Source organism: Mytilus trossulus, chromosome 14 (assembly GCF_036588685.1).
Source record: "Mytilus trossulus isolate FHL-02 chromosome 14, PNRI_Mtr1.1.1.hap1, whole genome shotgun sequence".
Classification (NCBI taxonomy): Eukaryota; Metazoa; Mollusca; class Bivalvia; order Mytilida; family Mytilidae; genus Mytilus; species Mytilus trossulus.
This window is the reverse complement of record NC_086386.1, coordinates 17,108,870-17,124,399: the sequence shown is the minus strand read 5'-3', so window position 1 is coordinate 17,124,399 and position 15,530 is coordinate 17,108,870. Positions and strand designations below refer to the sequence as shown.

Sequence of the window (15,530 nt, the reverse complement as noted above, 5' to 3'; positions counted from 1 at the left end):
TAATCTTAAAATGGGAGGTAACTCTACAAATTTTATTGAATATAGACTTTACAGCCAGATAACATTTAATACTGTTAATTATATTACTGCCAATGACTTAATTTGTTTTGTAATATTCACTTATAGCATAGCTCCTACAGGTAAGGAGACATACATTTGATATTCTGTATGTAGGGTGGGACAGGTAGCTCTTCAAGTGTAGTATATGTTTAACTTATTCACTGAGTGTGTACACACAGACAACATTAACAACATTCTAAACTTAATAAATTTTTATTATTTATAATACTGTCTACAAAGTAATACTGTTTCCCTTGCATTGCACAATCTAATCCTTTTTACATGTAAATGGTTATTATTCTATAAGGTAACATTACATTTACTGACATCAAAACCACAACATATAGAGTATAATTTATCTAAACTATTGAGCAAAGAAAAGAGAAAAGAACTGTGAAGAAAATGTGCAGATGAATGTATCATATTGATAAACAATCTAAATAAGACCAGATATCTCCCTCCAATGTATTACTTTGAATACAACTATGATATCTGAAACATCAGAGGACAGTCAGAATTTGGTTGTTGAATCAATTAAAGGGGAGATAACTGCAAATTAAAAAATTTAACTGCCTTTACAATGGATACAAATCCAAAATTTACATTCTGTAGATTTGTAATTGCAACTTTGTCATGTTTCTTAAACTTTGGTGTAATGGTTATACATTAGATGGCTGAACAGAATAGTATTGCACAATTTGTAAAATCATAGCAAAATGTATTTACTGCTATTTAGAACCTTAGATTTTTATCTCTTTGCGATGCAATATAATGCAATGATAAAATGTCAAGGTATGCAAACAATCAAATATACACATTTTAATGATATGATTCAATGCAAGCACCGGGGATCAGTTTCTATATAGTTATTTAACAGACAAAACGAAAAAAGTAAAGATAAAAAAATCTACTGTGTGTCCAAAACTAACTTAAAATCATTTCTGAGGAAAGATAAACAAACTATTAAACTGTTTAAGCCTTGACAATGCAGACATTTTGAAAAAGAACATTTAATTTATGGCACTATATCTGAACACACTTTGGATAAAAGATATTAATCTATAAACATCTATAGAAATTTATATAAAATTGAGAATGGAAATGGGGAATGTGTTAAAGAGACAACAACCCGACCAAAATAAAAAACAACAGCAGAAGGTCACCAACAGGTCTTCAATGTAGCGAGAAAATCCCGCACCCGGAGGCGTCCTTCAGCTGGCCCCTAAACAAATATATACTAGTTCAGTGATAATGAACGCCATACTAATTTCCAAATTGTACACAAGAAACTAATATAAATATAATACAAGACTAACAAAGGCCAGAGGCTCCTGACTTGGGACAGGCGCAAAAATGCGGCGGGGTTAAACATGTTTGTGAGATCTCAACCCTCCCCCTATACCTCTAACCAATGTAGAAAAATAAACGCATAACAATACGCACATTAAAATTCAGTTCAAGAGAAGTCTGAGTCTGATGTCAGAAGATGTAACCAAAGAAAATAAACAAAATGACAATAATACATAAATAACAACAGACTACTAGCAGTTAACTGACATGCCAGCTCCAGACTTCAATTAAACTGACTGAAAGATTATGATTTCATCATATGAACCTCAGGCACAATCCTTTCCGTTAGGGGTTTAGTATCATACCATCATAACATATATGAGAAGAACATAACCCGTGTCATGCCAACAACTGATTTTAGAATAAATGTCTTTAGTTCCGACGCAAAGACCTTATCAGTGACTCAATATTAACGCCAAAATATGCAATCTTTAATGACTTGACAACAGTATCGTAATTATATCCCTTCTTAATCAGTCTATTTAAAGGTTTTGTAAGTTTCTGAGGTGAATACTGACACCTTTGTGCTTTATAAAGAATATTTCCATAAAAAATTGGATGTGAAATACCTGAACGTATAAAAAGTCTGCATGTTGAGCTATATTTACGAATGATGTCTTTATACCGATGATAAAATTTAGTAAAAGTTTTGACTAGTTTGTGATATCGAAAAACCTGGTGTGATAATTTTTCAGTAATACATAAATTTCTCTCGTTAAAATCTTAAACATTGTTACAAACACGAGCGAATCGTACAAGTTGAAATATATAAACACCGTAAGATGGTGACAAGGGAAAGTCACCATCTAAAAACGGATAATTAACGATAGGAAATGAAAAATCATCCCTTTTATCATAAATTTTAGTATTCAGCTTTCCGTTAGTGATATAGATATCAAGATCAAGGAAAGGGCAGTGGTCATTATTAGTATTAGCTTTATTTAAAGTAAGGTTAGCAGGATAAATTTCATTAATATACATACTGAAGTCGTCATTATTGAGAACCAAAATATCATCCAAATATCTAAAAGTATTATTAAATTTGTTTATCAAATGTTGTTTTGATGGGTCTTTGCTTATTTTGTCATAAATTGTAACTCATAACAATACAAAAAGAGGTCCGCAATAAGTGGTGCACAGTTAGTTCCCATTGGAATTCCGATAATCTGACGATATACGGAATCCCCAAAACGAACAAAAATGTTATCTAGTAAAAATTCAAGGGCATATATAGTATCAAAGCATGTCCAATTAACATAGTTTTTTTGTTTATTGCTACTAAAAAATGACCTAAAAGAGTTTGAACATATATATTCACATTCTGATTTTTTGAATGCCCATTTAATTAGGTGTGTGAATTTTTTCTTAATGAGAATTTGAGGCAATGTGGTATACAGGGTAGAAAAATCAAAACTTTGAACAGATTCAAAATCACCAATATGAGCATGCAATTTATCAAGTACTTCCAACGAGTTCTTGACACTCCAAAAGTAATTTATTCCACTATTTTCGAAGGCCTTATTTGAACAATTTATTATAAGGTTTTTAATTGTACCAAGTGTGCTGGTAAGAAGAATAGACAATTTAGTAGTTGAACAATGGCTTGAAGACGAAATAAATCTATATTTGTAAGGGGTTTTGTGTAGCTTTGGAAGCCAATACATAGTTGGGACTTCCATTGTATTTGGCTCTGCTTGTAAAGCGGTGGCTAAAAGTTAATGTTTGTTACAGATTTCGTTTTCTGAAAATGGAGTCAGTATGTATGATATTTCATTCTGCTACATAAATCTCCAAAATGTTCAGCAGTATTCAAAAACTATGCTTGATAGTCTTGTAAAACTAGAACTATGTCTGAAAATATGTATATATACAAATTAAACTATAAATACATGATTTTATATAAAAGATCAATGTTAACTACAAATATAAAAATAATCTTTAAAGGATTCTCTATATGCAGAAAAAAATCTTTGAGGTTTGCGGTACAACCTATTCACTTTGTGTAAAAATCCTTTCCCATGGCCACCTTGAATAATCAGTTTTAAAAGAAAGCAAAAACTATCCAAAACATACACAAAACAAAACAGGAAAAACAAAAATTTAAAAATTCTGGAACAAAATTCAACAAAAAAGCCTTTAATAATCCCCCCCCCCCCCCTTGAATTTTTTTTTTCTTGTTTTGCTCAATTTGTTTAGAAACCTATCTATGACAATGTATGAGTTTTGAAATTCAAGATTATAACAGAAACAAATAAAGATCTGATTAATAATAAGATCATGATACATATGGTTCACAAAAGCTGCCTTTTGAATACAAACTGCAGTGTAGATATGCAGACTTGCATTACAACAATGCATAGTAAAATTTATTCTAAGTGAATTGGTGTCTGAGAAATACATAATATCAAAAATAAATCATATACAATGTACCTGATTTTCTATTTATTATGTACCCTGGTCATCAAATTTAAAATAACTTTCCCTGAAATCTGATTTGATTGAATAAGATTTTGATTTATTGCAGTTGTGAATATTTTACAGGAAACGATGAATATCTACTAACAATTTAAAATGACAAAGGCACTGTAAATATCAAATGACCAAGACCATGATAAACTACTGACTTAAGTTGAAATGATGTAAGGCAGCAACCATTTGATTTTCTGGGGGGTTTCCAGTTTTTGGAGATTTTTTTTTTCAGACCCCGAGAAAAACAAAAATGTTTGTTTACCTTTAAGGTGGTACCTAACACTACAGGGAGATAACTCTGTAATATCAGCTTAACGTTTTAATTATGTTGCATTGTGAAGGCAATATAAAGCTTCTCAATGATCAAAATAAGTGTTTGTCAAACTGCAAACCAGTCTAATTTTTCTGACAAAACGCTTGGTTCAAATTTTTTGATTTTTTTTATATTTTTGTAAAAGGGTCAAAGTAAATACTTTGTCAAAATTTCATGAAAATTAAACGAGCCAAATTAATTTTAGTGAAAGTGTTGGGTACCACCTTAACTGCCACTATATTTAATGCTAAAATTGAAATAAATAAATTGTTGGCGACTTGATGCCAAAAAAATAGATTGTTTTCGCCAAGGCGAAAAAAAAGTTTGTCCTGGAAAAACATCCATAGCCCCTGACCCCACAGAAATCAAATGGTTGCTGCCTAAGATGTCTTGTAGATTCAATGTTTTTACTGACCAGTACTATTTGTTAAATTTACCTTATCTTAACTATCCATGATGATTTAGGATAATATATGTGCTGGTCATGAACTTGCTTGTGACGCTTCCAAATATCATACATTTTTCTTACACAATATCAAGACTAAAAGACAACAAACATTATAAGATCTAACATGAGAATATAATAAATATGCAAGTTATATTTGTAAAAACATTAGTATTTATGAAACAACAATATAAAGAGAAAAACAAACAGTATATAATAATAATCTAATGCATGACTAGTGAAAAAGCACTATAAATGTATACGATATGTTATAAAATTACATGTAATATATATGTAATTAGAAGTTCATAAAAATATAATAATTTCATTAAATAATGCAACAAAAATCATTATTTACAAAACTGTTGCCATAGAAATGATATACCTACTAAAAATTTATGATTTATTGAACTGTCATTTTACTATATTCAAAGTAAAACCTCCAAACGATTTATTTCTTTAAGCCATTACCTCTTTGAAGATTTTGAGATCAGTAGCAGACATAAAATACCCTTTTCCTTTTCTTTCATGTTAAATTGTCTGTAGTTTTTTGTATTGCATTGAAATGCAATATGCTTTCTTTTTTCTATATAGCGTAACAAAGTGTTATATATACTGTAGAACTCACAAAGCAATTATTAACATGTCAGAAATACTGGAAGATACTTATTAGTATTTGGAAATTTTTAACTGGTAAAACAAATTCAAAAGTTCTATTTTGTATAACAGAAAAGAAGTCAATAATATTCATTAAAACTAGAATTGTCAAAACAACATGTGACTTACTTGCAAAAAATGCTGAGGAGCACATATTTTTTGCTAAAATCAGTGGAACATAACCAATTGTAATCTCAATCTGTTTCTCATTAAAGTAGACAGAAATATAAAAAAAATAAGCTCAGGATATGAGAAGGTGTTTTCAAAAAAGTCTGTATAACTTCTAATTTAATGAAATTTTCAAAGTAAATTTCAGAAAAAAATCAATGGAGTGGAACCAAAAGTAAACTTGATCTGAAATCATCAGCAGACATTCATATCAATAGTAAGCTCTATATAAGATGGTGTTTAGAAAAAAAATATCTGTATAACTGATCGTTGCAGAATGAAGGAATGATATTTGTTTTTCTTATACATTTGTACCTTGTACTGTAAATCTCAAATTAATACTGATGGTCACTACATTAAAACATTTAAATTTAAAATAAAAAACAGCAGTATCAAAATCACATTTATAAGAAAAGAAATGATTTACCAATTGCTATGCTCTTCTGCATAGTTTCTTAAGTTTTGGGAATATTGAATATTTCATCTACTAAAACACTGGCCCCCATTTGTCAATTTTTGCTAAATTTTAAATCTCAATCATGTTTTTGTCAAAGATTCAAACTATTGTGTATCATGCATAGGTTTTAAGGTAAACAAAATAATTCCAAGTTCTGAATTAAACCCTGACAAATGATACATTTTAATTTAGGAGTCCTTTCAAAACATTCCCTGCAACTAAAAACATGCTGACAAGGAAGAACTTTCACTCCTAATTTGTTCTCAAAGCAGATTTTACAATAAAGTCTATTTTGTAAATAGGATAATTTAGATTGTAAATCTCCCAACTGTTGCTGATATGCTGCCTTTGAAATGGTGCTTTGCTTAATGGCAACATTTTCTTGCTGCAAATCATTATTCTTAGATCTCAAAATGATGTTTTCTTCTCTATATCTCTTTCTTGTCATCATCAGTTCAGCTATATAAAAACAAAAATATTCGTTAAAAAACTAGATCATCATATAATGCCATTCATTATAGACCTACTGGACAATGGTTATATAAGTGATATAAACATATAAATAGATAGGGCACTCATGCCATTGGATTTGTCTAGGTCTTTTTAATTTCATATTATTAATTAAAAATATATGCTAATCATTGTTTTAACCTGACTATTAGAATGATGTTTTGTGGATCTAATAAGTCAATCAAATTATTTTGTTTCACTTTCAATGTTGACATTCTTCTCCTTTAAATAACTCAACAAGCACAATTCATAGGTTATCCATCTCTAGATAAGGGGCTAAATTGAAGTTCACATGAATACAGATTCAACTAGAAACCATTGAGATGGGAGCCATCTCTGTGGGCCCCGCTGTCAATAACGTGGGGTAAATACATTGTATGGATAATCTGATATGAAGCATTATTTGAAGTTATTACATAGTCTCATGTGTGATTTTATTCTAAGATTTTAAGTTAAAACTGATAAATATTCTCAACTTACTCTCAAAGTATAATAGTGATATGACTGAATGATGTGAACTCATTGTTGACTACTCTAAGGTGACTTCTGGATATATGGATTGATGTTTGAACAATATGTTTAAAGGTGCTGCCCAATTGATATTTGTCACATAATTTTAGAATTATGCCTTCAATATATTATGACCCACCAAGTATAAAGTATGAAATATTAACGGTTCTCGAGAGGTAGAGCGGACACAATTTGTTAAGAACAACGAACAGATGGACAGACTGACGGACTGATCTTTGACCTAGGATGCATACATTATAACACATTCTCTGGTGTTGGTTAATATATATGTTAAGTTGAAAATGTTTGTCAGGTATAAAGTATGAAATAGTAACAGCTGTCCTCTCAAAATATAGTGTGGATCAAATTTGTTAGCGATGGACAGACTAACAGACAGACAGACCTTTGACCTAGGAAGTTGTACATACATCATGACACGCCCTCTGGTGGTGGTTAATAAACATGTAAAGTATAAAGTATGAAATCATAATGGTTCTCTAGATATGGAGCGGACACAAAGATAAAGTGTTACGGACGGACGGACAGACTGATCACTATAGGGCGACCCGCCTTAAGGCGAGACCCTAATAAGGACAAATTATTCACAAGTGAATAATAATTCATGTTTCTTAATACAGATTCAATAAGGACAAATTATTCACAAGTGAATAATAATTCATTTTCAATGTTTCTTAGCTTATTTTGATAAAATTAAACCATACTGGCTGCTAAAAGTGAATTATTATTTCACTATTTCACTTTCATTAATGATTGCATGACACAGGCACTTGTCTCAAAAAAAAATATTTCTATATACCTTAATATAACACAAGGTACTTAACTAAATTTTTGAATAATGACACCCAGTCCCAAATTCCCGTTATTTTTTTTATTTCTCGGTTGTCAAACCTACTGAAACTTAACATGCCGTAAATCTAAATTGATTTATCTACACAATGGTATATGACACGACTATCATTGTTGTCGGGATCATTAGAAGCAGGCCTCAGAAGTCGGTCAACGGGATGTTTTTTGCATTCGTCTCAATTTTTGGCAACACCCAGCCCGCAGTGATTGAATTATTATAAAAAAATATTAAAATAAAAACTGTCAGCTTCCCTCTGACAATGAATTATTACCTTTATTGTAATTCTTTACAGATTATGCGAAACAAACCCAAATAAGTTTGTTATGAAACACACGTGTACACAACGACACTAATGTAGAGTTATAAATTGACCAAAATTTCCCACATTTATTTTTAGCCAGACGATTGACCAATGAGAAACCAGTATAAAATTACATGCGGACTGGGTGTTGCCAAAAAATGAGACGAAAGCAAAAAAACATCCCGTTGACCGACTTCTGAGGCCTGCTGCTAATGATCCCGACAACAATGATAGTCGTGTCATATACCATTGTGTAGATAAATCAATTTTGATTTACGGCATGTTAAGTTTCAGTAGGTTTGACAACCGAGAAATAAAAAAAATAACGGGAATTTGGGACTGGGTGTCATTATTCAAAAATTTAGTTAAGTACCTTGTGTTATATTAAGGTATATAGAAATAATTTTTTTTGAGACAAGTGCCTGTGTTGCATGAACACAAAAAAAATCATATTTTACATTTTTTTTATATATCTTGTAGCTAGTGCCCCTTTAAAACTTGTCAATAATAAAATTTATTGTGGCATTTACATTTGATCTACTTTTTCTGTCTCAAGCTGACAATCAAAAACCTAGGTTTGCTGTATCCCAGGCTTTGTCGGCTACAACAATGTATGAGTTTTTGATACGGTCAGTTTTTTTGTGAACTTCTGTGGTAGGTAAATGATATTTGGTATGCAGTTGTATCTGCATTTGCACATCTCACTTCTATTGAGATCATTCGCCACCACTCCTTAGACATGGTATTATTTTACTTTGTGTACAAGGGAACAACTTATGATAAGTGAATGGTATTTAGTATGCATCTGTATTACCATAAGCACATCTCATTTTCATGGAAATTATTTGGCACTGTACCTTGAGTCATGTATCAATGACTTTAAAAATTTTGTGTAACTTACAAGTTAAAGTATTGCTGTCTTTACTTCATCATTTGCATGATTAGACGGTACGTGTACTGTCTGACTAGTATCAAGAAGTTTGTCAAGTTTATTAGATACAAATGCATATAACAGATCAACATAACTTAACTCTCAAATTGCTATAAAAAAATTCAATTGTAATAGAAATAAAAACTTTATATTTAAACTATTTAAAAAATTCACGCTAATTAAATCTGTTAATCTCTTGTATTTAGCATATCGATCAGTAATACATTAATTGAATTATGATCACTGAAATTGAAGATATCAGAAGTAAACATAATTTGGGAGGACAATTGTTTTAGAATATTAAGGCAAGCAACTGTACGAAAATGCAGATGCATAGGAACATGCATGAACTGCAAACATGTAAATGTAAAAAAATATTACGTTACTTGTGGTAGCAAGTGTCACCTTGAGAGAGAGTACCAAAATAGGATTCAGGTATACAATTAAACAAATATCTAATTTCAATTGTTCCTTTGTTCTTTTTATCCATCTATTTGTAATACTAAAAATTTGTCAAACACAAAATTGAGATTGTGATAAACATTTGTTTAAATTTAACCAATATAAACCATAACATGTATGGTCAGCTCAAACTGGACCATACGCATATACTCAAGTGGTCCGACGGTACGCGTAAGGTGGGACGGTACGTGTATATGTATACCGTCTGGTCCGTACACGTACGGTCCAAATACTCATATGGTCTGGAACATTATACTGTAATGTATCATTTAAAGTGTAAATACATCATACCTATATTACCTTTCTTTTCTTCATAGATGTTATGGAACTCTGTTGGTATAGGGTAAAAACCTGAAAAAAAGGAGATACATAAAGAATATCATATGCTGTTTCAATATCATATCTGTGTCAACCTGAGACATCAATATAATCCTAAGAGCTCTCCACTTTATTACATACCTCAAATATGTGACATGAATTATACATATAAGCAGTTCGATAAAACCTTTGCAATAGTGACTGGTATGGTTGACTTCACTTCATTTAAAGGTGTGTTAAAGCCTTTGCAACCCTGGCTTATATCCATATCATCAATGATGGCTGATACAGCAAGATTGCCATTGACTGTAAAACACATACAATTTATCTGAATTTACTGCCTAATATGTAATTTAATAACTTAACATAGATTAATGAACCAATAAATTGAGGTCAAGGTCAGATGAACCCTTTGAGACAGAAATGTACTATTCACAATCATTACATTTGTACATGCTGTAAACATAGCTGACCTATTGCAGAAACAAACTTTAACAGGAAAACTTAAGATTGACCAAATAACCATGAAAATGAGGTCATGGTCAGATGATAATTGCTAGACAACCATACACAAACTTATATTCATTATATACATCAAACATATCTGACTTATTGCTTAAAGTATATAAACAACAGACAAAAAACCAAAGTTAAATATCTCAATGACCAATAAAAATGAGGTCAAGGTCAAATCAAACATACTAGACAGTGAGTGACACCTAGTTGTACATCCTTAAATTTTTCAATACACCAAATATACTTGACAATGGACAATAGACATACAGATGGAAACTTCATAACATAAGGCATATGTATAAAAAGTATGAAGGATCCAGGTCTTCCACCTTCTAAAATATTAAGCTTTTAAGAAGTTTTTTAATGCTGCCCTGGCTAAATCATTTTTCCTACATGTATATTAAGCTTTCTGTGAAAGAAGTTGCAGGCTTCACAGAAATCTTAACATTATTTCTAAACAGTTGCTGAAACATAAAAAAGGCAGGTCAATGACAATAAAATATGACAAGACCATACATGTACTTTGTTAACTTATAAAAGCATCTACTAGTATGTATTTTAATGTAGAAACCATTCAGGTATACTTCTAAAATAAATAGCTTAATACAAATAGAATATGCCAGTTCTGGATAAACATCCATATATCTTGCATTCTGATTCTCATATGTGAGACAATAAAATTTACCGTATTTGCTGAAATTCTGTTGAAGGATAACATTGATATCAAGAGGTTTCCAAAAGTCCATTTTTATTAACAGATCTTCAATTTGTTTCCTTGTCAATTCTTTTGGAAACTCCTCGCCTGGAATTCTTGTCAAGCCGGAGTTTGGGGCCCATCCCTTTAAATTTTGAATGTGTTCTATATTCTTCAATACTACTTCTGCCTTTCTCCTTTCAGTTGTGAATACTCCTGTAAGTGCAAGTGAAAAACCTATATTCTAAAGATATTAATATTATATTCCTGAATCTATTTTATAGTGAAATTGTTTCTTGAATCTTATTTTATATATTCATTTACATAAAAGATGACTTAAAACATGATTTAATTAATAGACAGAAAATATTTCACAGGTAAATACTATCCAGCTGTTGAAATTGTCTTTGTTCCCATATATTTTTATACTATGTTTCATGATAATTGTCTTTTTAAAAGAATGATATTTACTTGAATATTTCAGGATATTATCCATGAATTATTTCCCATTATACTACATTTTTTTTACCAATTAAATAGCTTCACTTCAAATACACTGTTTTTATTTCATAGTAATTTGAACGTTTTAGTGTTTTTTTTAATAACTTCATTTACAGATCAACTATCCAGATAGAATTTCACGGCAAAGGAAAAAATATCACGATGAAATATTTCCTCCAGAGAAAAAAATAACATATTTTTTCCACTGGATCAAATTTCACCCAGATACAATTTTGCTTTACATACCATGCCAACAACTGGCTTCTGAATATATGTGTTTATTTCAAAGACCCTATGAGTAAATCAATATTAATACCAAAATATGCAATCCTTACTGACCTGAAAACAGCATCATAACTATATCTCTTCTAAATGTCTGTTTAAAGGTTTGGTTAGCTTTTAAGGTGAATGTCAACATTTTTATGCTTTGTAAAGAATATTACCATAAAAGATTGATGGTGAAATACCTATTTATTTGTATGATTACCTCTGTCATTCATATATCTCATAGCCTTCTTGATAGTTTCCTCTGTAATGTCTTTGTGGACTGAACAGATAGCCTGAACATAAGCCTTCTTAATTTCCCTCTCATAATCTATGTTGACTCTCCTCTCTTTTTTAGGAGACACGCTCTTGTTGGTACATGTATTTTGTTGTTTACTACCTCTTCTTGACATCTGTCTTCCATACTGACTTTTTCTTGTTACACTGAACTTTGGAGATGATGATTGTTTCTCTGTTTTAAAAATGGTTTCTCTTAGTGCACCTCAGGGTTTCCGCTGGCGGTCGCCATTTTCGCAATTTGCGAAAAAATAATAATTGTGGCGATAAAAATTCGTCATTTGCGAAAGAATTTGGCGAAAGAAATATATAGAACGATTTATTTTCCTCCATCTTGTTTATTTACTTTTTTCGAGTTTCTCGGACTTTACCCGATCAGACAATACTCGGAATTCACCTTGACCTCATTAAGGTTTGGACAGAAAATCAATAATTAGCTGATTGCATTTTATAGCTATCGACAACAAAGGACTATAATAATAAAGGTGTTGATTGAATTGTTTGACAAAATGATATTGTTAAATGGCTTCTGCTAAATGTCACATACAGAATTTATTTACCACTTTGCGATGCACTTTGCACTTTGCACTTTGCGTGTTTTAAGCAAACTTTTGACGTCTCCGCCGCTTATAAAAATAGTTTAGAAAAGAAAGCTGTTGTTGTGACGAAAAATGTCCAAAAGCAGGAAAAATCTCGGATTTAAATCTTTAATTATCCTTTGACTTAAATATCGGTAATTGATTAGGAAGACGTTTTAAAGTCGTTTGAGTGACACACCCGTTTCAGGCCTAGTTTTACGTCTCAACTTTTTCATTTACGATGGTCAAGAAAAGAAAACTGTCCTTATGAAGAAATCTATCCAAAAGGTTGGCTCGAATGAGAGTTGCCCTTAAATGTAATGACTACACATGAAACGAGGGATCAATTTCATGTGATAAAAGCTTTTGTTTTGTTGTAAAAAAAACTTCTTAGTACAAAAGGGAACATCAGTATTTTTCTTTTAAAGAAACTTGCCCTACGAACTATACTGGTATTATATAATCAAAACATGTCCATTAATTTTGTTATATTCCAGGACGTATATCTTCTTTATTATTAAAAGTATAGTGGCCAAATCAATTAGAAAAGTTGTTTAAAATACAATGAATAGTTTTCTCTTTTAAATTAAAAAGATCTATTGTTATAAAGTAAATTTTTTAGTGTTTATTCATCAACATGTAAACTCTTAAATAAGTTTGAGAGCATAATCATAGACACAATGGGCAAAATCATCTTATTCAAGGGAAAGGGGGGAAAGGGGGGGGGGGGGGGTAGAAAAAAATGTAAATTTTAAACGAAAAATATAGTTATGTTATTTGGCGAAAAAAATAATAAAGTGGCGAAAAATATATTGTTTTGGCGAAAGAGGTGGCGAAAAAAATAATTGACCCAGGGGAAACCCTGGTGCACCTGTAATCTTTTTCCTGAACCATAAACCCAGATTTACTAATATGACTAAGAGGATAACCGTGAAAGTACAAAAATGATGTAAAATCATATGCAGCCAGGTGCCAGTAATATTTTCAACAAAACACATTATAGCATAAAGTAGCAATGCTAACATGATTGCAACAAACACAATAGGTGTTTCTTTGGCAGGACCATAAGTAAGCTGAGGAAAGTTTACTTGGAATAACTTGATGGAGATAAAACCAATAAATACAGTGAACAATATTCCAAGTATAAGTATATAAATTTCATTTTCTGCTACATGTATTTGCCACATTTTTTTCACTCTTGTAATCTCTTCTGTCTTGGATAAAAAAACTTTTCTTCCTTTCTAAAATTAAGAGAAAGAATTTATTATATTATATTTACTACAAAATGTTTTATATATGTTAACTTACATGTACGTATATGACTTATGATGCAGTTTAATTTTTTTTGGGTTGAACATTTTCTGTAAAAAGAGTATACATATACAGTTAGACATATTATAATTATATATAGCTTACAAGAGTGCACACACTGAAATGTCTCGCCTTCTTTACTAATCATTGATATGATGTTGATAGTCCTAAATGTAAAGCTTTATTACAACTTTCACATAAACTTAACATTAACCAAGATAGCTAAATAAGACCAATGAACCATGAAAATAAGGTCAAGGTCAGATGTACCATGCCAGGCAGACATGTACAGCTAACAATCCTTCCATACAACAAATATAGTTGACCTATTACTTATAGTTTAAGAAATAGACCAAAACACAAAAACTTAACACTGTGCAATGAACCGTGAAATTGAGGTCATGGTCAAATAAAACCTGCGGGACTGACATATAGATCATAATATATTTCCATACACCAAATATAGTTGACCTTTGGCATATAATATTAGACATGTTAGATAAAAAGACCAAAACTTAAAAACTTAACTTTGACCACTGAACCATGAAAATGAGGTCAAGGTCAGAAGACATCTGCCCGCTAGACATGTACACCTTACAATCATTCCATACAACAAATATAGTAGACCTACGTATTGCATAAAGTATGAGAAAAACAGACCAAAACACAAAAACTAAACTATAACCACTGAACCATGAAAATGAGGTCAAGGTCAGATGACACCTGCCAGTTGGACATGTACACCTTACAGTCCTTCCATACACCAAATATACTAGCCCTATTGCTTTTAGTATCTGAGATATGGACTTGACCACCAAAACTTAACCTTGTTCACTGATCCACGAAATGAGGGCAACGTCAAGTGAAAACTGCCTGACGGGCATGATGACCGTGCAAGGTACGCACATACCAAATATAGTTGGCCTATTACTTATAATAAGAGAGAATTCAACATTACAAAAATTCTGAACTTTTTTTTCAAGTGGTCCATGAAAATGAGGTCAAGGCCATTGGACATGTGACTGATGGAAACTTGAGTAACATGAGGCACCTATATACAAAGTATGAAGCATCCAGGTCTTTCACCTTCTAAAATATAAACCTTTTAATAAGTTAGCTAAAGCCACCGCCGCAGTTGCTGCTCTATGTGAAATTTCCTTTACTAATTGCTTTTCGAGAATATCTTAATTAACCAATCAAAATTAACACTGCATTTGAATTAACCAATCAGTGCTTAATTAACAGGGCTGTTGTTTTAGGCACAAGCACACAATTATTCTGAAAGCAACGCTTGCTTTAAGCAGACACTCAATTTTTCTGGGAAATGATTTATTCCCACCCTCTGCTCCCTGGAGAATAGTTTTTACTTTATTGCTATGTCATTTCAGCCTTTTATTGAAATATATTGTTAATAAGTAGAGTAGTAATGTTTTCAAAAGAACTCACAGTCATTATGTACTTTGTGTTAGGAGTACCACAGATTTTCAACTGGAATTTGCTTTGTTTGTAATTATATTAACATGTATTGCTTTATTGATATATGTAAAGAA

At 31.2% G+C, this 15,530-nt stretch overlaps 1 protein-coding gene across 2 annotated transcripts; it reads right to left on the bottom strand.

The window, feature by feature from the left end:
- Window positions 1-4,293: 4,293 nt before the first annotated feature.
- LOC134696713 (uncharacterized) lies at window positions 4,294-13,892 on the bottom strand. 2 transcript variants are annotated; one of them, XM_063558633.1, is made up of 5 exons: window positions 13,541-13,892; window positions 12,018-12,296; window positions 11,021-11,245; window positions 9,793-9,852; window positions 4,294-6,378 (listed from the first exon to the last, which is right to left on the bottom strand). In XM_063558633.1, exons 1-5 carry the CDS (start codon window positions 13,854-13,856, stop codon window positions 6,047-6,049), a joined length of 1,212 nt encoding a protein of 403 aa, XP_063414703.1. In that variant the 5' UTR covers window positions 13,857-13,892; the 3' UTR covers window positions 4,294-6,046. The 2 variants fall into 2 exon arrangements, with proteins under 2 accessions (XP_063414703.1, XP_063414704.1); XM_063558634.1 differs by having other exon boundaries at window positions 9,802-9,852.
- Window positions 13,893-15,530: the final 1,638 nt, after the last annotated feature.

Excerpts from the sequence above, each read along its gene's own strand:
- LOC134696713 (XM_063558633.1), bottom strand. The coding sequence starts at position 13,856 with ATGTGGCAAATACATGTAGCAGAAAATGAAATTTATATACTTATACTT. Across the intron at positions 12,297-13,540 it reads GTTCAGGAAAAAGATTACAG|GTGCACTAAGAGAAACCATT; the intron begins GTGCACCAGGGT and ends GGAAACCCTGAG. Across the intron at positions 9,853-11,020 it reads ACAGAATTTCAGCAAATACG|GTTTTTACCCTATACCAACA; the intron begins GTAAATTTTATT and ends CCTTTTTTTCAG.